General features: G+C 38.6%; 2 protein-coding genes across 3 annotated transcripts in view; one reads left to right on the top strand and one right to left on the bottom strand.

Moving 5' to 3' along the window:
• Window positions 1-24,807, bottom strand: part of PMPCB (peptidase, mitochondrial processing subunit beta) — an 81,561-nt gene that overhangs the window by 40,414 nt on the left and 16,340 nt on the right. The gene's annotated exons all lie outside the window — the stretch shown is intronic.
• NAPEPLD (N-acyl phosphatidylethanolamine phospholipase D) lies at window positions 225-24,102 on the top strand. The gene is made up of 5 exons (XM_067564514.1): window positions 225-523; window positions 14,435-14,747; window positions 17,653-18,299; window positions 20,821-20,935; window positions 23,080-24,102. The coding sequence occupies exons 1-5, from the start codon at window positions 321-323 to the stop codon at window positions 23,206-23,208; spliced, it is 1,407 nt and encodes a 468-aa protein (XP_067420615.1). The 5' UTR covers window positions 225-320; the 3' UTR covers window positions 23,209-24,102.

Consider the following 24,807-nt stretch of genomic DNA (forward strand, 5'->3'; position numbering starts at 1 on the left):
GACCGCCCGTCCACTGGACGGCGCTGACGGACCCCTCAGTATCAACAGCGGGCTGGCTGCCTTTGCCTTTACCAAGATGGCCGCCCGGAGGGTCGTTAGCGCCGAACGCCTTACGCAGCCATCTTGGTAAAGGTAAGTGGGAGTGAAAGGGGCCCTTCTATATTCTCTATGTGGGGTGAGGGGGGGGGGCGGTAAAGTGGGTCATACGAGCTCCCTGGGCTGGACGGGGCGGGGGGAGGAATGGGGTAGCGTAGGTAAGCGGTGGTTCCTGGGAGGGGGAGGCGCAGGCGCGTCGCCGCTGAGCAGGCGCTGGCGCCACCATGGTGGAGAGCAGGGCGCTGTGGAGCTGCTGCCTGGAGCTCTTGGCGCTGCCCACAGCGGCTGGTTGGTCAGGTCGGAGGCAGCAGCAACCGCCGCATAACGGCTGCAGCTGGGGCGTCGCGGTGCAGCCGGCGGAGAGGAGCAGCCGCAGCGCCATGGAGAAGGAGGAGGAGGAGGAGAGCGCCCCGCCGCAGCCCGAGCGGTGAGGAGAAAGCCTTGCCCAGCGCCCCGGCATCTCAGTGAGGCGCGCTGCGGGGCCCCAGCTCAAAGGGGCTCCGCTCCGCCGCTGGGGAAAGGGGGCGTGGGGCGGACACTGGGGCGGGGCGGGCTTGGTGGGAACTCGCCCCCCATCGACCCCGGACCCAGGGCAGCCTGTCGTACCCAGGGCAGCCCTGCGGCGTTCGAAAGGCAGCGAAGTCCGGCCCCCGCGCACCCCGTCTTTGTGCCTGCCCCTGGCTACCTGCGCTGGTCCGGATCAGGGGCGCGTGGAGCGGGCTTTAAAACCCGTCACCCGGCAGTGACTGGCCGAGCTTCTCTCCCACCAGCAAAGTGAGTGCGAGAAAGAGCTATTACCGCATCCACCCGCTCTAACTTTCCTGAGCCACCTTTATCATCTGCCCTGTTACACTGGTAGCATCCTGGCAACTCCAAAATCGTCTACGTGGGGCTCTCTCGCTGCCCTGAAAGTTAAGAAATGAGGGTTGGGAGCCTTCGGGGGAGAAGGCGGAAGAACAGCGTATGCTGCTTTTAGAGTTGGGGGGGGGAGGGTTGTTTTTTTTTTTTTTTTTAAAGCCTGTTCCCAATAATTTATTCCTTCTTGCTGCTTGTGTGGGCTAACCTTGTGCCACTGGAGATGATGGTGGGTGATCTATATGCCCCTGGCAGCTGTGACAAAGTGAGTTGTTTGCTACGGATGTCCAATAAACTAAATAAAACAGTAAAAGTTAGAGATGTACAAGACCTACAAAGTCACTTAAATTCATTTCTTTGCCAGCGCATGGTTTACTATGTGTTTTCAAGTGCTGTGTACATTCTAGTTTTAGATCTGATTTTGATATTAGTTTTGTTTAGCACAGAAAGCCAGCTTCTTAAGAGAAACTGAAATGGATTGCATTTAGAAGAGATGCTGCAGATTGTCAGTGTTTGTGAAAAATCTTGATTAGACCACCTATTAGAATATCTTTTTTTTTTTTTTTTTAAATTGGGACCTAGAATCCTGATTTTGGCTGGTGAGTGTAATCCTGGAAGAGCAGCTTATGTCTCAGTTGCTATAGTTTTATTCTCCTTTTTCATTGACATGGTAATATGCTGCAGCGTCATTCAGAAAAACATGTTATATAATCTAAAAACATTTGTATGCCTCACAGCATTGTCATCTTATTCAACATTTTCCTATTAAAAAGCACTGTACACAGATATTAGTGACAGATACATTTTTTCTTACTTTTCTAGAATTCAGATGTGAAGCAGAAAAATATAATAAGGTGTCTTAATATAGTCTGTTTAACCAAATAATCTGGATGATCATTAATAATCTGAAGTACAGATTTAAGCGAAGTATTTGTCAAAAGTTGTTAACTCTATGCTACTAAATTCTTCTTAAACAGTAGCAGGAAATATGTTTTCATGTGATGAATCAATTAAAATCAATTAAATATGTTTCTAATGTTACTTGTATTCTGTCCCTCAGCAAACAGATTTTTTTTATTGTTAGTAGACACAATAGCACAGCCAAGAAAGTGCTCTGTTCATGTGTTTTATTTTGTTATAAACAAGGCTGACTAAGGTGCCACCAAAAATTTCATATTGGGATAAGGACATTAGCCTTTAGCGTCTTTTCCCTAATAGACTTCTGAGAGCTGTCTTAACTTTTTTTATCGAATAAATAGGTCATCAGTTAAGGTAAAGTTTGGGGACTGATTGAACAGATGAGATGCTCAGTCTTATATCAGAAATGAGCCATATCTGAAATATGTGATATACATATGTATTGAAATTGTCTGAAATCCAAACACCTGATATTAAAAATAAAGGTAAATCTTAGTTCCTGAAGATGGAAAAAGCCTAATTTGACTCTCCTTGGAATATTATCTCTACATTCAGAACCACTGCCAGAGTATGAAAAAATGGAAGGGAAGGTCAGGGACAGAAGAATGTAAGGAGGTGTGATGGAGTAGAGCTGCCCAAAGGGAAATAATGATTAAATGTGCTATGAGCTTTGTCTGATGGATTTCAGTCTGGCCTAACTAAAGCAAATGGCATGTACTGCAGATGAATAAACAGCCTTCACAAAACTTTTGACATCCTAATACAGCTGTTTGATATTTTTAGCTAGCTAGACTTTGAGGGAATAGCCTAGAGAGAAATCTTCATGCTCTAGCACTTCTCCATTCAAGTAAGCTCAGCGACTGAACCAGCACCACTAACTTCTCCCTCCATCCCAGAATCACTTTTAGATTCTTTCCCTTTCTGCAACTGGTTAGGAGATTGTTTTGTCTGCGATTAATAAACACCAGGTGCTGTCATAACATTTAGTGCCATCATGCTGTAATGGTGCTTTGTTTGTTCTGGTCTTCTATAAAATCACTCTTGGTCTTGTGTTTTAATGATTTTGTTAACAAATGTTAGTGAAAAGCCCTGTAGCATGGTTAGAGTATCACTGAGTTCTAACAGGGTCCCAGTTCTAATCCCCGCAGCTCACAGTATGACCTTGGTAAATCACTTGGCAATCTTGGCCCAGATCCACAAAGCTGTTAAGGCTCCTAACTTCCATTAGGAATAGCTTCCTGGATCTGAGCGCCTGTGCCTAAGTGTAGTTGCAGGCATTGGATAAAAAGAAGGATTTCAGTACTAACCATATGCTGCATTTGATCTGAATTGTTTTGGAGAAATAAATTACAAGAATAACAAGTGAATATTATTTACTGTTTTTATGTGCTTCTGTAACACAAATAATGTGCCAGGTGCTCTCCAAATATATAGGGAGGCATAGTCTTGGCCATGAATAGCATATAATTATAATAATAATAATAATAATAAAGTACAAATCTACACAATAGAAATGGACTGACACTACAGAGGCTATAGAAAGGTCTGGGTAAATAAAAAAAAGAATAAAGTGAAGGGGTATCCAGATAGATACAGTATTGAGACAACATGTGCCATCATTTCCCTGACATAGAGAATAGACTGATATGGTACATTATGTTTATGAAGTCACATAATCTGTTGTCTGTAATCTGTAAAGAATAATAGTAAGATGTTGGTGTGTATGAAAAGATTTGTTATATTAGGAGTAAATTTATAGCTGGAGCTTTCTGGCATTTCCCTATTTTCAGTTGCTTATGCCCCATGATCTGTGTGTGTGATTCAGTCAAAATGGTTCAGCCATTTCTAAGAATTAGATTAGGGAAAAATACATAGTTGGCCTATGTGAAATAAATAATTGTGTGTGTTTTCATTTGCCGTGGTGTCAACGATGTGCCTTTCTTGTCTCTGTGGGAAAAACTGCTGCTTTAACATTGCAGCCAGCAGCAATTACTCCTCAGATCAGTGATGTAACCCAAACCATACTGAGGAGCAGGAGCAGGTTTAGGAGCAGGCAACCTGGGTGCCAGGCTCAAGGGGTACCGGGCTTGGGATATTGTTTTTTTTGTTGGCGACAAAAGGGAAAATAGAATGTTTGAAGTAAAATGTTTCAGGTATTCCGTATATGGATTAATTTTTCACTAACCTCCTAGAATCATGCATGCATCAAAATCATGAAATGGATTACAAATGTGATTAAAAAATAAGGATGCCATTTGGTCTAGGGCCGGCCCTGTTGATGCTAGAGCATATGAAGAACGGTCCTGATTTGGAGTTATAGACATAGTGAAAATGGCAGGTTTCGTTAGGAAGGAGTAATGGATTGTGGTGTTCCCAGTTCCTACTGGTAACTTTACAAGAACAGAGCTATAGTTGTGCTGTGTATGAAATATCATTTCATGCCTACATTTCTTGGTTCTCTATCATTGTGACTTGTTGTAACTGATGCTCCTGTAATGGAGAGGTGGGGGAGCCTTTCTCTGCATTTACTAGCTTTTCACTGTTTGAGTTTTCTAAAAAAACTGTCATGATAGGAAGAGCATGAGGAGTTCAGAGTGCTGTTTAACTCGTGAAAAATTTGTATGTAACTTTTTTTTTTTTTTTTAATGGTTCCACTGGAGAAAAAGACAGCATAGGGAAACTAAAATGATAAAAGAAATGGATGGGTTTCTTCAGGGGAGAAAGGCAAAATTGGTGGTACTTGGATGCAAATGTGATTAAGATATTAAATGGTAGAAGTATGTAAAGTAGCCAAGGGTTTTTATAACATTAACTATGACCTATTTGAGTTAGTTGGACAAACCAGAATTAGGGGTCAGGTTTAAATTGACAGACAATATTCGTCAGAAGAATTTAAGGAGGTATATTACAGAGAGAAGTGAATAGGTGGGATTGGACTTCAAACTGAAGTGGTGGAATCAACTAGATCTAAATATTAATTTATATAAGCAAAAATTGAATGACGACATACATTTAATAAATTGAAGGAGTATTAGTTTTGTGCCTGGGAGTTGCTAACTGCTCTTACAAACTCTGATAGATGGAGGGCTTTTTCCCCCCCTCAGATTATCTATGGGAGAAGTTTGCATGGTAGTGTGTTTGTCCTCTTCTGTCACAAAAATGACTTATTTTAAGACTTTAGAAATATAAATTAGATATGGCAGTTGCAGAGTTAGACATAAAGGATCTAAAGTTAGACCTAAATGGACTACTCCTGCTCCTGTATTGCTGTGTAACCATGGGCGACCAGTATAATAGGCAGGGGAAGGCTTAGCCTTCCCAAACAGCCAGGCGCGGTCCCACCTACGCTTCGTCTTGGGGCCCCGCTCCCTCCTGTGTCCCACTCTCAGATGGGCACTGCAGCAGCAGCTCTTTCTGCCCTTACTCAGCCTCCCCCGAAGTGGATGGGATGTGGGCTGGGGCCATGTATGGCCAGGACTTGGGGCAGTGGGGACCACCTGATGCTGGGGCCACCTGGCTGGAAATTGGGGAGGCCAGCATTTCAGGACAGATGGGGCTGCCTGGCCCTGGGGCCATGTGCAGCATGGCCAGGACTCAGCGCGGCTGGGGCTGCCTGGCCAGGACTCAGAACAGCCAGCGCTCCGGGGTGGCCGGGGCCATGCCCGGATGGACTTGGGGTGGCTGGAGCTGGAGTCAGCAGCTTGGGCCATCTGGAGTGGAGCTCCTCTCCATCAGCTGTGGTAGGGAGCTTGGCTGGCGGGGGGGGGGGGGGGGAGGGCAGCTTCAGCTGGCAGCAAGGAAGGGGGTGGGAGGGGCATGGCCTCAGGCAGAAGTGGAGGGGCTAGGGGCTAGCCTCCCCTAACAGGAGGTTCACCAGCTGCCCATGTAACTATACTTACAGACCTAGGTTACAACACCATTCCTAGACACTGTTTAATAGCAATATTTTCTGTTCATGGTGACAAGAAAAAGTTAGAATGTGGCAAAGAGCTGTGCACTAATCCTGGTTCATTTTATACTATAGATGGAGCCCTTAGTCCCATTTCATCTGGGATAGAACCATTTATCTTTTAATCTTGTCTAATTAACTTAAAAATGTTAATCAGGCAACCATTAATACAAACTGAGGTGCCTTCAGTTAACCTGGTACCTTCAGGGCACTATGTAAATTCACAACTTTTTCTATTTATTTAGATTATTAATTAGATTAAATCCTAATTAACTAAAAGCTCTGGGCACCCTAACATCAAATGAAATATAATAATCATTAAAATATTAAAATTAAAATAAAATCATAAATTAGTCAAATAACACAAGAAGTCATTTAACGTATGTTTATACACCATTAAAGTTTGACAGTTAAAAGTATCAAAAGTCACAGTCTTAGAAATATTTGTTTGTACTTAACTATATTCATGTGAGTATTTCTGTTGGTTTCAGTGGGACTACTCACATGCATAAATCTCTGTAGGATGGGGGCCAGAGTCAGGAAGTTTAAAAATTCAGGGCCAGATCCAACCATTTGATCTGTATGGACAGACTTTTGTGCTTGTACAAAGCGCTACTGACTTTATCGGGACTCCATGCAAGGTACAAGATCCATGTAAGCAGATCCAGTTGCAGGATCTGGCCCTTAGATTCCAACACCAATGATAGCTTAACTGGTCTATGTAGCTCATGTGTACTGTTTTCTATTTGTATTTTTCTGGTTAAGTGTAAATCATTATTTACGTTATAAAACATAGCAATCAATATTAGGGGGCTGAACTGTGGCCTGACTGCATTAGAGTATGAAGGGCCGTACTCCCTTGTGCAAGCTATATAGTGAGTATAAGGAAGCAGACTCAAGGAAAGGAACCAGAACTGCTGCACCCTCTCTTTCATGCACTGGTGGGCAAGAGGAGTTGGGAACTGGTGCAGCTTTGGCTTTGCAACCCTCATCCCCAGCATAGCTGCACTGGGAGAAGTACACTGCTTTGGATACTACTGCTTTTTGGAGCAATGGGGAGATCAAGAGGCAGATTGAGTCATCATCAATATTCTGTCCTTTACAATGGGTAGCTCATAGTGACAATCTAGGTCTTAAGCAGAAAAAGAAAATAGAAAACACTACATATGTGTAATGAGTTAATGTTGCTATAGGAACCTTCACTGACTTTTCCTGACTTTTTGTGATTTTTAAATGTTACTTTAACATTCATTAATATTTTGTTTTTATTCAAAAGAAAAAAAAAGTTTTGGTGCTTCAGTGTTAGCATTTAAATGGTCCCAGTTAGACTTTAAAATTAACATACTTGAAGTTCTTAGTACAGTAACTTAATGTTCCCTATTTGTAATAACAAAGGCAAAAGAGACAAATAGCTTCTGGCCAGTGTTTTCTGGTGCACATTTATTTTGACAATAAACTGTCAGGAATTCAAGTTATTTATATTAATGAAACAGATGTTGATGTAAACAATTTGTAGTCTCTCTCTTTGCATGCCTTAAAAATGTGTGTACAGTACTTATTCAATTTCCTGAAGTCAACTCAGTTACTCTGTGTTTTACAGTGTTCATAGTTGTACAACAGTTACTTGAAAGTCAAGACACTTACAGGTACTGTGTTTCCTGTCCATACTAGTAAACCACCTTGATATAAAACAGATGCTTCTAAGTATGGCAGAAAACTGTGTGGTAGGTTCTTTAGGTATTGTGGCTGATGAGTCCTAAAACCCCTATGATACTGACACTAGGGCACCGTACACATTTTCTCAGTCACTAAAATATGAAATAGCTTGAGTTAATCATTTTGTAATATTTTTCTCCCCCTCTGTTCAGTATAAAATGGAACAGTCCAACACATTAAAAGACTCCTTTGAAGACCAGTTAGTTCCACAGCTTGAGGCAAAATCATAAGGCTAGGAGTGTTCAGCCAATCTGCTGTTTTGATTGGTTTGAACAGGCTCAAGTGCTTTATAATGAAAGTTTAACTGCATTCATAATCTTATAGTCTCAAACTATCTATTAGGTGCCCTAAGCAATTTCAGTGCTGAAGAACAATGAAAGAAAAGAAGAACACAGTGAGTAAAATCTAGCTGGCAGTGACTTGGTAGTTCAGGGGGCATTTCTTTCCACACCCCCTAATGTTTGCAAATAAATTCCTTTTCAACTGAAAATGTTCATGCTTAGGCTCAGCCCAAAAACATGTTTTCTTTTGTTTTTTGTGTTTGTGGAATGCTTGAAGGAAAGCTGCTGAATGATATGCTTCCTAGCACAAAGGTGGTAGAACTTCTTCAACTCAGATATTTTGGGCCCAGGAGGGCAGTGGGGTTGGGGTAGAGAACAAGCAGGTCCCTTAGTGGCTGTTGTGTGCCATCCCTCTCAGTTTATATGTAATACATCCCAATGTTCCAGACTGTAACAGTTCCTGTTACAGCATCCAGAAGGTGATGCAGTCAGAGAGACATCAGTCAAAATATGAAACAGAAAAATGGTAAACCAGAACTTTCAATCCCAACTTTCTTAACAAACTTTTTTTAATGCATTTACTTTTTTTGAGTGCCACAAGTTTAAATTGGATTAGTGCATAACTCCTCCAGATGTTAGCATGTCCATAGAAATTAGGTGTGTGGTGGTAAGTTATACCTGTGCGCAGTATGGTATTACTGGGTAGTGGATGATAGATGGAATGGGGGAGGCTTTTTATCTCCATGGAAGAAAGCACTAGTAAGAGAGACTCCATGTTCTGTTATTTGTCTTCTCCTCACTGAAGTTAAAAGAAACACCTTTGCACTTGAAACTTTGTAATGTTTAAAATTGCATTTTTAAAGACAAATACTGATGACAATGTGTATTTTCAATTTTCACTTCTGTATTTCTAAGGTCCATTTGAAAACTGTGAGAGGTAAAAATCCATTTTAACGTTTCACTGAACACTTCCCTGTTTTCCTAAAAGTTAAGGGTTAATGCCAATATATAATTACAGAATTTTCATCTGTTTATCAGCTTTTAGCATGGCTTGTAAAATTGACCAACACCACCTAGCCCAAGGACTGAGCATATGTGCCAGGCCAAAATATACATGTTCTCCAAGCCATGCCCCTCCTAAGCCACTACCTCTCTTGCCTGGTATGTACCCCCACAAACTCCTCTTCCTGCTTTGGCCTGAAAACCTTCGTATATTGCTGGATGAACTGAGTCCTCAATTAATGCTAGGCCACCACAATATATTAATCAATTAATATTGACTCTTCCGCAGCTGGCCCAGGTCAGCTAAATCACATTTGTGGGGCTCGAGCTACAGGGCTAAAAGTGCTCTATAGACGTTCAATCTCAAGCTGAAACCCAGGCTCTGAGTCCTTCCCTCCTCCTGGGGTCCCAGAGCTTGGACTGGAGCCAAGCCCAAACGTCTACACAGCAATTTTACAGACCTGCAGCCTGAGCCCAAGTAAGCTGACCTGGGCCAGCTGCAGATATTTAATTGCAGTGTAGACATACCCCTAAAATCCTTTCCTGGCATAGTGTGAATGAGGTCTCCTTCACACACAGATTTCTCTGCTGGGGTGGTTGGTGATACCCCCAGCCACATCTCGCCCTGCAAGCCCCTCTCCAGTATCCCCTGCTCTAGAGATGAGGTTGGCAACTGCCCAATGGCATTCCTCATCTTACAATGTCCTGGAGACTAGGGACTTGTCCCCCTGTATAACAGCAGAGGCAGTCTCCTGCTCTCTTATACCCCCTGTATTGTCAGAACTGGAGTTGTTTCTACAGACCCAGGAAAACATCACTACTACATTGATTACACTTGGAAGCTTTCTTTGCAAGCATAAAGGCTAGGAACTTAATTTTTAAAAACAGAATCTTTACTTTATTGGCACTTGCCTGAGAGATTTCTGCATACCTATGTGAGTGGATTTTTCCAACCCTGCTTCTAACACAGTTCTTGCATAAAGAGAACTTTTCATCAGACCTTAGCAAGGATCTAATTGTAGTTCACTATTCCACAAACTGATGATTCGTTTATGATTGATTGCACCTGGCTCTTAAAAAGCTTCTTAACATAAAAAAGCCCTCTGCTCTGTTTTAAAAGTTCATAGCAGTCAAACAGCACTTGCATCGAATCGTGTGGGATTTGAAATATATCACATATGTTTGCCTACTGGGATGTGGTTTTGGACGTATGACAACTTGTGTGAGTAAAACATCCAGGATTTGATTAATGTTTTTCATATAGACGGGTGGATTCCGCCCTTCTTTTAAAAGGGTAGAGCACACAAGATTACCTGTGCAAGTCCACAAAAGCAGGATGTCTACACAGGGTTTTTGTTTATTGGTAGCCCGTACACAGGTAGGATTTAACACAGAAGGCTGGTTGATTGCAATGTCTAGCTCACTTATACATATTAACAGACAATCCAGTGGCTTAAAATAATAATAGGGGGTTGTTTGGTGCTAGAAAAATAAAATGACCTCAGAGGTGAGTGCAAGAGGATGGGAGGAAGTGTTGACTCATCCCTGATTGAGTACTTTGTAATATTCAAGATACAGATACCAATTTTCAGATTTAGAAGCTTTCTTGTTTAGAATGCCAAGAACCTCTGTAGACCTGCCAGGTTTTATTTTAAGCCGAAAGTTGAAACAAGCTGGATTTTTTTCAAAATGTTGCTCTTTACATTTTTTTAAAGAAAAAGTGAGCTTTATTTTCTTGCACCCTAAGCAGTATCAAAATTGCTTTACAGAGCAAAATTGCCACATTTCAGATGCACTGGATTCTACTCACCACATATTTGCAAGAGAAATATAAATTGAGGCAATAGAGATACTTTAAAGGAATATACATTTCAGAGTATACTTGACTAAATTAACTGTTTCTAAATTTGTAATTTTCTTTATGCCTGTAAAAAGGTTAAGTATTTCATCAGTTCTGGCTGAGGTTTGTTCTCCCCTAAAATGCTTATGGAATGCTAATGGAAGCCACGTATATGCATCAAGTGGAAGAAATGTTGGCAAATGAATACTGCAGTGCTTTAAATTCCCTGGCACCTGTTTTGTTGTCAGTATGGCCATTCCATCTTTCCCTTGGAGATTGATAATTTGGTCCAGTATAAAAATTTCAGAGCAAGATCAAATGTGCATTTAAGCAAAATTAGAATTTGCACATTTGAAAGATGAATGTAATAGATAAATTTAACTTTAAAAAATGCCTCAGACACTTTTGGAGCTCTGTTAATGTAAAATTAATTCATAGCTTCCAAGGCCAGAAGGGCCCACTGTTTTTCCTGCTGTATAAAACAGGCCATACAACTTCCATGAATTAACTCCTATTTGAATTAGAGCATATTTTTTTAGAAAAACATCAAATTTTGACTTAAAAATGTCAAGTGATGGAGAATCCACTACAATCCTTGATAAATTGCTTTAATGGTTAATTATCCTCACTTTTAAAAAATTTGCACCTTACTTCTAGTCTGAATTTGTCTAGCTTCAACTTCTACCCATGGGATTTTATTACACCTTTGTCTGCTAGAATGAAGAATCCCATTATCAAATTTCTCTTCCCCTTGTAGGCACTTACAGACTGTGATCAAGTCAGCCCTTAGCTTGTAGTAACAATGGTAGTATGTTGACTTCACAGTACCTTATAAGGTTGACCACAATCATTAGATATTTGAAGAAGAAAATTGAAATGGGTGGCTTATTGAAATGGTAACTGATTAATTTACTGGAATTAAGTACCTAAATTACTAGAATTTAGTACTATACTTTTGCATATCAGCTTTTAGAAATTTTTAGATATGGTTTTATGTTGGTTGTTGGCCTGTTCTAATTTAATTAAATATTTTTAAACTTCTGACTTGGCATGTAGTCCTCTGTGAGGAATTTTTAAAAAATGGTTATCCCTGAGTGAAAATAGCAGCATGTAGATATATACAGTATGTCTTTCCAGATATTGAAATATGCAGTAACTGCATATATCTGCACACAACCCTTAATCCTCCTTTGTGCTCCCTTCATCCTTCTATATACCACAAACTTGCAGATTCCTTGAATTTCCCCACACATCCTTTTAACATGGCATAAGATCAGGTCTAATGGCCTTTCCATTGGGTCTTGGTTCTTCCAGTTTGAAGTCCTGCATGCTTTCTATAGTGGCGTGCAAATCTTCAGAATGCACAAAATTTGAATAAAATTTGAATAAAATGTTATCTAATGATTTAATATTTAATATTAATATTTAATATACAATATGTGATGGTTAATTAGCAAGTGTACAAACTCTAAATCCACAAGAAAATTAATGCAAAGAAATTTAAATTAATCCAACATCATGGTTGAGATTTTACATAGTTAAAAGCCAGTGGCAGTAACCCTGACCTGCTGTGGATGTACGTAGATATTTCTGTTACCATATGGTATTGTCTTTAATGCCTTAATAGTCTGTCTGTCTGCAATATGGCAGAGAGATTATTGATGTGGGAACCATCTGTGTATCTTCAACCCTCATCAACTATGTCATCTGTGACATCACAGGTAAGCAAGCTCATTCTTTAGCAACTGGCTGTTCCTATAGCAGAAGAGGAATCTGCCTCTAAAGTCAGAGCCCCACCAATATATACCTTTTTCATGGATTGTAGTAATATTAAACTGCTTTTGTCTGTGTATAAAATCTCAGCTGTAATCCTACACTAACATAGATTTTTGTATTTAATTGCTTAATTATTAAGGGCACAGTGAATTCTAGCCACTCAGGTACTTGCACAGTATTTTGTCAAAGGGACAACACGTCTCTTAACTAATTTGATTAAAACAGTGCTAAGTATAGTGGAGAAATTTCTTTTAAATTGTTTGTAAGTTAGTGGCCATATAGTGACTACTTAGTGACCTTATAGTGGCCTTTTGAATGTGGTCCTTGGGCTCACAAAGTTTGGAAATCACTGAGTTAATGTACAAGTGCCTCTTTTATGGATATCTGAGTTCAAAGCTTAATTACTGGTGAAAAATTTATGTAGTCCAAAATGTGTGGAGCGCTTGTTCCATATCACTAAACAGCACAATTACCAGCTTGTTTGTAAGAATGGTTCTCAGCTGTGATAAAAGGTGTAGCAGCTCTGGAACTGTAAAAGGATGTTTGTACGCTAGATATTGGTTTCTCTATTGTTACTTCTAACCAGTGCCATCAGTCTTAATTAATGAACGCTAAAATTCTCCCCACATTGTTCTGAAGTATCTAATCAAGACATTGCCCTATAAGAATGTTTCCAAACATATTGGAGACCAATACAAATGGTGTTTCCATCTAGGCATTTAATTTTTTCTGGTTTGCATATGTATTTAAAGTTTAAACAGTGCTCCAGTGATTCTAAACAATGTACAAAGCTACATGTCTACCTCTGGTCACTTATTGTTTTTAATCATGTTTTAAATAACTGGACATGAAACCAATATTTGTTGGTAGAGGATTGAAAATGTCATTCAAAGTGTGTGCACACCAGTTTCTTAAACTGAAGCTGTTACCTCACTCACTTATCACTTTATGAGGATTTCTTCTCTCCTCCCCCCCCCCCCCCCTCGCCTTGGGCTTGGATTGTTTTTCTAAATTCCTAAACTGTAGAGGATGCATGTTCAGCATGCAGCGTGACAATGTTCAGAATGCAGCATGGATTAGGAACTGTTGGGTCCTGTATTCTAATTGGTGTTATGAAATGGTCTTAAACTGTAGCTGTAGGTAAATTAATTTTTCTCCAGTTGCAAAATAACCTCACAGTGGTGCTGAAGTGAAGGTACTGTTTGTAGAACATTTTGAAGATATAAAATACTAAATGCTGCAAATAAAATGTAAGCATTGGACCTATTGCAGACTTCAAGTCCAGGTCCCAGCCTACTCAATGGACCCGAAACTTCAGCAGCTCATCTCTGTGATGACTAGTTTCATAGGACTTAGATTGTCCTTCAGACAATTGACTTTATTTTAATTATATTGGTTAAGCTTAGCTGTATTTTCAGCTGTGTGTTAAACAATATAGGAAGGCTATATTGAGGCATCAAATACCTCTTGTGGTTCATACATTTTGTTCATATTATATAGACATGCATTATTTGTTGATACTTCTGTTGGAAAGATGCATCTTTATTGCTACATAACATTGCAGTTTTTATTACAGAACAAAGGTATAATGTAGTCAGGTCATAAAATATTTCATAGATCACAAATCTCAAGGATGAGCTTGTAGGATCAAATTACATCAGTTTTAATGAACTTTAGGAGGAGTTTGGTACTCTTACAAAATGAGAAATTAAAGAACATCCCCCTCTTTTATACTTGGTATGTTATAGGGCTGGGTAATGAAGTTATGCATATCAGAAAGGAAGATTCTGCCTGAACTACACTACTTGCTAAGGCATGTTTTTTAAGCTTTCTGTGTAATAGTAACCGTTTTAAAAAGTGAAGTTGTAAGGAAAAACAAGTAAAATTGCAAAATGGAAAGGGCAGCTTTATTTTTGGTGGTGGTGTAGAAAGCTTTCAATTTTATGAATGCTGATGTTAGTAAAAGAAAAGATTTATTAATTTAAAAAATATATATTTTAGCTCTTCACCAAAAGGCATGGATGAGAAGGCAGACGAAGAGCAACCTTTGACTGCGTGTAACCAGTACCCTAAGGAAGCAGTAAGGAAACGCCAAAATTCCAGTCAAGGTTCCAGAGATAGTGACTCCTCCAGGACATCCAGAAAAAGCTTCAGACTGGATTACAGATTAGAGGAAGATGTAACTAAATCAAAGAGAGGTAAAGATGGAAAGTTTGTCAACCCTTGGCCAACATGGAAATCGCCATCCTTGCCAAATATTTTAAAATGGGCCCTCATGGAAAAAAATAACAGCAACATCCCATGTTCAAAACAGGTAACTATTTGCATGTTTACTGTCCCAAGATGTAGGTCCTAGTCCTGTAAGGCACTGAGAGCTCTCAACTGCCATCTTTAAAATAAGAGAATTTTCAAATAAGACTTGTTAGGCCCCTTTTGGAGACTATGCCATGAAGAAGACTTAGTCCTTCAGAGGCCTAGAAGGGCCAGGAGAAGACACTGACCAATTGGGAGCCAGCAGGGCGGTTAAGAAGGTGCTTGCTTCTTCTTAAGGGCAGTGTGGGGTGAGACTTGGACAGAGTCGTCATTGATAGCCCAGATCCTCAGGGCTAGGTCAGAGCTTTGACCTCAAGCGCTGCAACTAAGCACTTGCCTTTAAAGGCACAGAGAGCCAAATTCTGAGCTTTATCCTCAGTTAACTGTTTAAAGCTGATGCCAAGCTCATGGCTTAGACCTCAATGCTCTGAGAAGATAGCCATAACTTGTGGACTAAGGCATGGAACTCCTGCAACACCACACATGGCCCTGCAGGAAACGCTATGAAGCATCTGTGACAAGGAGATGTATTCAGTAGTTCAAACTTAAAGGGTGGCCATCAGCCTGTCAGACTGATTAATGACTGATGCTATGGGCCAGTGCTTTGGTGTGATATGTGTATGCAATGGAGAGCTGTAATATTGTTTCATTTGAGCTGTAGGATCACTATCCCTGACTTGAGGGAAGGTCAAGAAGGAATTTATATCATGCTAGGTACAGAGCTTTCTAACTGACCCAATTAGTACTCTTTAACTCTGATTTCTTATTTTGCACTTCAGATGGTGAAATGTGAACTAGCGGAGTAGGAGAGTCACTAAAGTGAGTCAGAAGCAGCAAAAAGCTAGATGGAGCCTGATTATTTGGATTTCTCAGCTTCTGAGCCTACTTAAAATTAAAGCTCAAGGTTCCATGCTTCCCTTGGCACTGCTTAGTTGTACTGTGTCTTTAATACAGACTACTGTTCCTCTACATTTTTGTTTGCAACCCCCTTGACTTTAAGAACATGCTCTTAACTGAAACCCTTAACTGGTTCGCCTTATCAGTCAGTGCAAACTTGACACAATCAAACTGGGTCTAAATAGGGACTTGGAATGGTTATCTCATTACAAGAAGTAATTGACACTCTTCACACATTCTCACCTCCTAATCAATTGTTATGTATAGACCTCAACTACTTCCCCATTGTTGTTTCTTAAACGTGTGTGCGTGTGCGCACGCACGCTATCTGATTTCTATTCCTTACATCTTATGAAGTGGGTTACAGCCCACGAAAGCTTATGCCTGAAGAAATTAAATTTGTTAGTCTTTAAAGTGCTACAGGACTCTCGTTGTTTTTGCATATGAGTGTGTATCAACCGTGACATGTACTTCATTGTTTAAATACTGTAGACTATTGGTAAGTCATTTCAACAAGTAACCATTTTTAACTGGGAATCTATACCACAGACTTTCTGTATCTAACTGGCTTTGTTAATGACTTTTTTTAACGGCACTGAGATAGCTTTAATACTATGTATTGTAAACATAAATTGTTATTTGTGTTGCTCCACAAATCTCAGTAAAATGAAATCAGATGGTGCGTCAGTATGTACTGAGCTCTAAATTCCTAAACTAATTAGCCAATCTTGCTAAAGCCTGTCATGCATTTGGTCTTGCTTTGCAGTTAGGGGTGGGGAAGTGGGGATTTCACCAGTGCAGTGATGAAAATAAGTAAGTAGTAAACATATTTTTCTACAGATATCTTTGTCCACAGCCAATTTGTCATTAATGTCGTATTTCAAACATCTGCCATTGCTCTTGGAACAAAATCAAACATTTATAGTGCCACCAAAGTTATACTAGTACTAAATCCGGATAAGATTGTGTATTTTATCCACCTCATTGTTTATCTCGTTGTGCAATTAAAATTATTTAATATGGAATATACTGCAGAACAAACTGTACACTATTTTAAAGTACTTGTGATCTGAGCAATGAAATCAGATTACTTGGAAAAGCCTATTTATTTTTACTCCAAATTTTGAACATTTTAAAAGAGTCATGAAGAAACACACTTTTTAGCAGAGTACTTTATTCCAGCTATAGCTACAAGGAAGTCCCAGATTGAAATAAATCTTGATCTGAAGGGAACTACACTTATATCATTACCTTTCAAAATAGTTTCAGTAGAACTGAAGCCCATATTTCAATTTTTAATTAAGCTTCTAGAGGACTTCACATTTAAGACAACCCTCCATAAGTAATTTAGCAGCAGTGGTGCTGCACTATGCCTCTGTGCTTGGCAACTCCTTAGAAATTTATCAGTGGTATTCATTGAATTATTGACTCTGATGGTAGCATATTAGTGGTCCTCCTAGCAGATTAAAGTCTCTTTAATCTAGTAATTACCTTGTAATCTATCTGTGCTGGGACTCTGGAAGGATATCGTTCAGATCCACAAGTTATAGCTCCAATATTTAAGCTAAAGGCCAAACTCCAAAAGGTAGCAGCAGCACTAAAATCTTTTTTCAAGGGCATTAGGGGCAAGATATCAGAATTTGTTGCTAAGAATCATGTTAATTCTGAGCAATTCTATTTCATTCTATTAAAAGTCTACAAGTTGTTTTCAGCATATTTTTGAATTTGTTTCCTTTGTAGATAGAGCTCCATGCCTAATTCTCCTTCTCTCAAAAGCGTATTCTAAGGATGAGAAAGATTAGATTATTAAAAGTAAGGTTAATGATTTTAATTTAAGAAGATGCTATGGGAATGGCAATCACTGAAAATGGTATCTGTGTGCACCAACTTGCAGGTTTCCTAGAAATTAAAAATGTACACTAAGCACAAGCCTTGTATTGTGATTGGTGCCTTGTGCTTTTTGTTCTCTGTGTGTTTTGCTTTCTAACTATCTTTTGTTCTTTTGCTAGGAACTTGACAAAGAGCTTCCTGTATTAAACCCTTACTTCATTCTAAACCCTGAACTAGTTGGTAAGACTGGAGCTGGCATGCGAGTCACATGGTTGGGACATGCCTCAGTTATGGTGGAAATGGATGGACTTATTATTCTTACTGATCCCATCTTCAGCCAGAGGGCGTCCCCAGCACAGTTTGTGGGTCCAAAACGTTTCCGAGGTCCTCCATGCACAGTAGATCAGCTCCCAAAAATAGATGCAGTGATGATCAGCCACACCCACTATGACCATTTGGACTACAATTCTGTAGTGAGTTTAAATGAACGCTTTGGCAGTGAGTTGAGATGGTTTGTGCCTCTGGGTCTTTTAGACTGGATGCAGAAATGTGGCTGTGAAAATGTGATTGAACTGGACTGGTGGGAAGAGAACTGTGTGCCCAGTCATGATGCAGTAACTTTTGTCTTTACCCCTTCTCAACACTGGTGCAAGAGGACTGCAACAGATGATAACAAGATTCTTTGGGGCAGCTGGTCTGTCTTGGGGCCTTGGAATAGGTTTTTCTTTGCAGGAGATACTGGTTACTGTGTTGCTTTTGAACAGATAGGTAAAAGATTTGGACCTTTTGATCTTGCAGCTATTCCCATTGGAGCTTATGAGCCAAGGTATGCAAATTTCAAAGGATTTGACCAAAAGATATGCAAACTATATAAATGAAATGATATACTGACTTCAAAACCATTTTTTTTCTTGTTAGTGGTTTAATACTAACATTGTATCTAAAGCTTCTGAACTTTTCACTTGTCTAAAATATTTTTTGGGAAATGTAGAGTGGAAGAGAGATGTGAAGGGTGGCAGAAGGCAATAAGGCAGAGCAAGGGCATGTCTATGCTACAAGCGGCACAGCTGCAGTGTTGCAACTATGTTGTTGTAGCGTCATAGTGCAGATGCTTCTTACTACATCAACAGAAGGTTTTTTCATTGATGTAGATAATCCACCTTCTTTATCAATGTTGATAAATGTCAATGCACATTGGAAAACATAATCCCAACTATACATATAAAATGATAAGGCCTAAGCTAGCTTTTACCACTCAAGAAAGAGATCTTGGAGTCATTGTGGATAGTTCTCTGAAAACATCCACTCAATGTGCAGTGGCAGTAAGAAAAACTAACGATGTTGGGAATCATTGATGGATAGATTGGATAGATAAGACAGAAAATATCGTACTGCCTCTTTATAAATCCATGGTTCACCCACATCTTGAATATTGCATGCAGATCTCTTCACCCCATCTTAAAAAAGATATATTGGAATTGGAAAAGATACAGAAAAGGGCAAGTAAAATGATTAGGGGTATGGAACAGCTTTCATATGAAAAGAGATTAATAAGACTGGGACTTTTCAGCTTGGAAAAGAGACAACTAAGGGGAAATATGATAGAGGTATATAAAATCATGACTGGTGTTGAGAAAGTAAATAAGCAAGTGTTGTTTACTCCTCATAACACAAAAACTAGGGGTCACCAAATGAAATTAATAGGCAGAAGGTTTAAAATGAACAAAAGGAAGTATTTCTTTGCACAATGCACAGTCAACCTCTGGAACTCCTTTCCAGAGGATGTTGTGAAGGCCAAGACTATAACGGGGTTCAAAAAATAACTCCATAAGTTCATGGAGGATAGGTCCATCAATGGCTGTTATCCAGGACAGGCAGGGATTGGTTTTTGCCAGAGGCTGGGAATGGCCGATGGGATGGATCACTTGATGATTACCTGTTCTTTTAATTTCCTCTGAAGCAACAGACATTGGCCATTGTAGAAAGACAGGCTACTGGGCTAGATGGACCATTGGTCTGACCCAGTACGGTCATTTTTATGTTCTCCTTGAATGGCGGTAGCACTGAGGGTTGGGTTGGCTTAACTATGGTGCTTTGGGGGTGAATTGTTCATACCCCTGAGTGATGTAGCTAAGTTGTTCTAAATTTTAAGTGTAGACCAAGGCCTAGAGGTAGAAAAGAGAGGGAAAGAAGCTGAAATATGGTGTTTTTATTTTACTCCAAAAAATATGGAAAAACACAGTCTGGCATTATTTTAATGTGAAAAGAAAGTAAGGATAGGAAAGGCCACGGTGATCACCCAATTTTTATACATGCACACAATTTACAGTGCTACACATGTTCTAATTACCATGTTACTTCTCCCTGCTTTAGTTCCCACATGATTTTGCAGTATCTCTAGAGTTAGTAATGAATGCTTTATAGCATTTGAAAGATCAGTTTGTCAAAGAATCCATATCCTGCTTCTCACATGGCATCTAAGCTTTCAGATGGGATAAAGCATTGATTTCTAGCTTTAGCAGTTCAAGGTAACACTTGTTAAATATTAGAAGTGAAGCCATGGGTAGGTTGGGGAAGCAAGACAGAAATTGGAATGGGGAGATGAAAGTCCAATATTTCTCATGAACTACCCAGTTCAGAAATTGCTGAGAACTAGCTAGCTAAGATGCCTATTGGTGTGCAAAATTTGCACCTATCCTCCACTGTCCCACTTAAAGAGACTTTGACTGTCACTGACCCCTATGCTAGGAATTCTTTTGTTACTATCCCACAATCAATTATAGCAAATCCTAGAAGTTGAACCAATGTAATTTTCATCCTGTGCCTTACACACTGGGACTTGACATCTCACTCAAAAGTCTGCACATCCATCCAGTAGCAAGCAAAGTGTTCATTGAATACTGACTCAGAGAGAAGAGTGTTGTCTACTGAAGCGTATTTCTTTTGGTGTATGCTATGATTCTATATAAATATTGATGGTGATGTTAGTATGAACTTGCTTCAGAGCAGATGGCCCATAAATCCTTAAGCTTAAGACATTGGGAAAATTTCCCACCTCTGTAAAGAATACTGATTGAAAAACAGAACCTCCTCCTAGCCCTCCAAATTCTGTGGAGGTGAGTGCTGCTGTATACATCTGTTTTAGTTAGTTGAAGGAAAGTTACTGTCATTTACAGCAAATGGATTTCTACTGTCTCTGTAACTTATTCACAGTTATAGACCTTTCTTTTTAATCAAATGAGGATATCTTAACACCTCTTGCCACTTACTTAAAAACCCTAATAAAGAACAGATATCTTGAATATAATAGGTTGCACTAAATATGTAAGTTATTTTGTGTTTGTTAGGTGGTTTATGAAATACCAACATGTGGATCCTGAAGAAGCAGTAAGAATTCATATTGATGTTCAAACAAAGAAGTCTATAGCGATTCATTGGGGAACCTTTGCTTTAGCAAATGAGGTGAGTTTGGGCTAATCAGAAATTCATTCAAATTTTCTGAGAATGGAAACAGTAATTAAGATTAATCTCATATATAATAAAAAACATCTATAAATGCATTATCTATGAATACAGAATTTCATAGCTCAGAATTATCTTACTTTGCTTTAATCCTTACATAACCAATTACATATCATATGTATTTGGTTAAGACTATAAATTCTACAACCTCTTTAATACAAAAACTAGTTCAGTTTTCTCAATATTTATACCTTGAACTAAAGTTGTTCTCAATAAAGCTGAATTTCTTGTGGATGTCATCAAGTACTTCAAGATAAAAAGCTAATGAAAAAATATCAGCACACTGGGAGCTTTTGTTATGCAGGCAGATTTCCTTGCTCTATTGGCAGAGGAACTGGTGCACTGAAAAAGTGGCAGGCATAAGCTTCCTGATCAGGAGAGATCAATGTTGCAAGTTAAAAGAGCAAGTCTTATCATCAGATTTGTGGTACTGAGTTTGCATTAACTTGACAGGAGGCTGCTTATGTAGTAAATGACCCAGAGGTAAGTCATACAGGTGATAGAATTAATGACAAATGAGTTGAGGGAGAGAATTAAGAGAAGAGGCCCCAAGAGAGACTATAAGTTTAGTCCAGCATTTGAAATTCTGTGTCCATGCCTTGAATCATCAGACACTTGGTACGCACACTTGATCAGATGACTGAGAGAAAGAAGAGCTTGTGTCAGAAATCCAGAAAGAGAAATTGACATAGAAGATAAAGAATTCTGCAATTGGTCTTTAGATACCCATTGCTCCAAACTGGGAAGAAAATATTTACAATAGTACATCAGCAGGTATTTTAGAAATATGCTGGATAGCAAGACTAAAACAGATGGTCATGTTTTTTATTACCACTGTAGCTTAAATTATTAATGAGTCAGTGTTGAAATAACTTCCTGGAATGGAGGATGGGAGTGTCCTGTTATATGGATAGTAATTTAGGTGTACAAAAATCAGGGACAGCAGAAATGTGAATAAATGTGTACAACTATGTTTGCCTTTAATACTGTATCATTTGCAGACAGGAAGAAGTCAGGATATTATAGGGGTATATAACACTTCACTAAATATGTAAAATGTGATTTACTGTCTAATCCTGCATGATTAACAGTTCCTTTTATATTTAATTTGTTTGAGAGGTATACTTCATTGAATGATCAACAGTTTTCATGATCTTATCCTGGTCTACTGCTTAATTTTTAACTTCATAACAAGTTTTTAATGTATTAATATGTTGCCACTATTTGTAAAATTGTAGTTAAGAGGAAATTGTTGCTACAACATCTTGATGCATTTTATCTTGTAACTAGTAGCCTGGACACTGAGTTATTAAGGATGCAACATATGTAAACACAGTATCTTTGATACGGTCTTTCAGGCTACCTCCAGTAGTGTATACCTCTAGTATCCAAGATATAAAAAGTGCTATTTTCATTATTCTGAATACAAGTTGAGTACTCCCTTAAGCCTTTTTTTTTAATGATTTGCTTTGTGTTCAAGATAGTGTTGCCTAGAAAAGCTGTGTGCATAGGATACCTTTATATAAGTTTGTGTTATCTAAATTTATTTTTAAAAATGTAATGCAACTTCACAAGAGACAGCACTGAAATAATAATTTGCTTGAATTATTAAACTACCACATTTTAAGGTTTAGAGGGAAGTCTTTATTTTTTGTGGATATGACACGGAATGCATTTTACTAAAATTAGTAAAGAAAGTGCCATCTACTGAATCTCTAACACCACTTCCTCCAGTACTTAAATTTTCCCATGGTTCCCAATCCAGGTTTATTTAAGAACTCTTATCCAATAGGCTGTGAGGTAGTATGGGTTTTGAGTGATAGATGCATATTTAGCCAGTATTGTAAATATTATAGATCATCTGTTGTCTCTGTTACTAATGGTATAATTTCAATGGAATGGAATGTTTTAAATAATAATTAAAAAAACTCAATAAATCCAAATTTTATTGTTCACTTAATCTGAGAAAATGTATGTCAGTTATATCTAAAATGTGAACCAGTTTGTGTAGAGCTTGAAAGCCAGCTGTGAAACAGCTTTTATCTAATGCCAGCATTGTATCTCTTTCTCCCCTCCATGTCCAGTATTACTTGGATCCTCCAGTTAAACTGAATGAAGCCCTTGAAAGGTATGGCTTGAAACCTGATGATTTCTTTGTCTTGAACCATGGAGAATCACGAGACTTGAATACAAACTATGAGGGGTTTGAATAATTTTTTTAAAAAATCTGGCAGTTCCTTATGAGCCTTGTTTTGATTTGTTTGAACTAGGAAATCATTAAAAGATTCATAATTTCATTATAGGATTATGAAGCTTTTTAAAAAAATTTATACTGGATTTTAGATTCCAGGTTTGTTAATTTCATAAGTAAAAATTATATACCTGCTTGATCACATGATTGCTTATAAAATGAATGGCACACTGAGAGGTGATTTAAACACTGGCTAATGTACAAGGCATTAATTGTCTAGAAATGCTTTGTAATTTCAACTATGTACACCAACCATAAACGTATCAACATGCTTTTTTTTATTTTAATCTTTTCATATATAATTTTGTGGGGTGGAGTCTTCCAATTGTGTTGCTAAAGCATATTTAAAGTAAAATACTGATTTTACTGAATGTCTGTATGTTTCCATTTAATGAGAAGCTAAGGAAGCTGAGTTTAAAAGTGATCTAAAGAAATGTGCCTTTTTAAAGAGATGTATTACTTAATATTTGCATAATTAATTCATAACTATTACTGCTGGCCAGAATATCTGTACTTTCATTGTTTTGAGTTATCTTTTTATCATAGGTGTGAATATTTCTATTGTGTGAAATTGGTTTTCCTTTTCAAAGACAGTGCGTAAAACAAACTCATTTTGCTCCTATCTAAAGTTATGATTCAGCCTTTTATTTCTGTATTTTTTTAAAAAGAAGCAGGAAGCACTGACGGCATTGTCTCAAGCATGGGCTATGGAAGACTTTTCACAGCTTCCATAAGGTTTTACTAAGAATGCTGTAGGATTTACAAAATTTTTTCTGTACTGTAAAATTTGGCTAAATGCATCTGTATCAAATTGTCATACTGATTTACAGAATAAAGCCTACTGTTGCCAGAAAGATTAACTTTCCCTCACATTTCATTGTAAAAAGTTGTTATACTACTTACAGGATTGTTAGTTATACTAAAACACAAGTCTGACCACTTGATATGGATTTATTATTATTATTGTTCTAGGAGTGCATTGCACTCTAAATTCATATTTCAGGAAGATTAGAAATTTATCCAATGTTAGAAAAAGCTATTTGACTGTCATTTGTAACCATGTACTTATGACAATACATTACAAAATTGTTAGAGGTGTCCTGCTAGAAACAAGCACGTTAGTGTAACAGTATAGTCTGAAACTCCAAGTAAACAAAAAATGGTGACACATGGAACAGTGAATTAGCCTAATAACTCTTAATACTCTGTGGAGATAATAGTATTTAGGAAGTAAAATACCAGGTAGGAATCCTAGGATGGTTCATCATTTGAGAGAGGGGGGAGGAAAAAGCATCACCCCACTGTCAAAGCAAAGAGCTTTGCAGGATACCAGCAGTCTATAGTCTTACATGAAATCACTCCCCACTAGCTCTGCTGCTACTTTGCTGTTGGTCATCAAAACCGCATGCTTACAGGGAGAGGTGCATGTGGTTTGACCTATTTCTATTCATCAGTGAATGGATGGGATGTTTTAAAGTGAACAACATGCTCAAACTAGTGCTTCTCAAACTTTTTGTATTGGTGACCCCTTTCACACAGCAAGACTCTGAGGAGTTTTTAA

The sequence above is a fragment of the Emydura macquarii genome, unplaced genomic scaffold (genome assembly GCF_026122565.2).
Source record: "Emydura macquarii macquarii isolate MOO-44397 ecotype Brisbane River unplaced genomic scaffold, CSIRO-AGI_Emac_v2 contig_2636, whole genome shotgun sequence".
NCBI lineage: Eukaryota > Metazoa > Chordata > Testudines > Chelidae > Emydura > Emydura macquarii.

Bases quoted from the DNA above. Each gene is read 5' to 3' on its own strand.
- NAPEPLD (XM_067564514.1), top strand. From the start codon at position 321: ATGGTGGAGAGCAGGGCGCTGTGGAGCTGCTGCCTGGAGCTCTTGGCG. The intron at 18,300-20,820 runs GTATGCAAATTT...TGTGTTTGTTAG, and splicing joins ATTGGAGCTTATGAGCCAAG to GTGGTTTATGAAATACCAAC. The intron at 20,936-23,079 runs GTGAGTTTGGGC...CTCCATGTCCAG, and splicing joins CCTTTGCTTTAGCAAATGAG to TATTACTTGGATCCTCCAGT.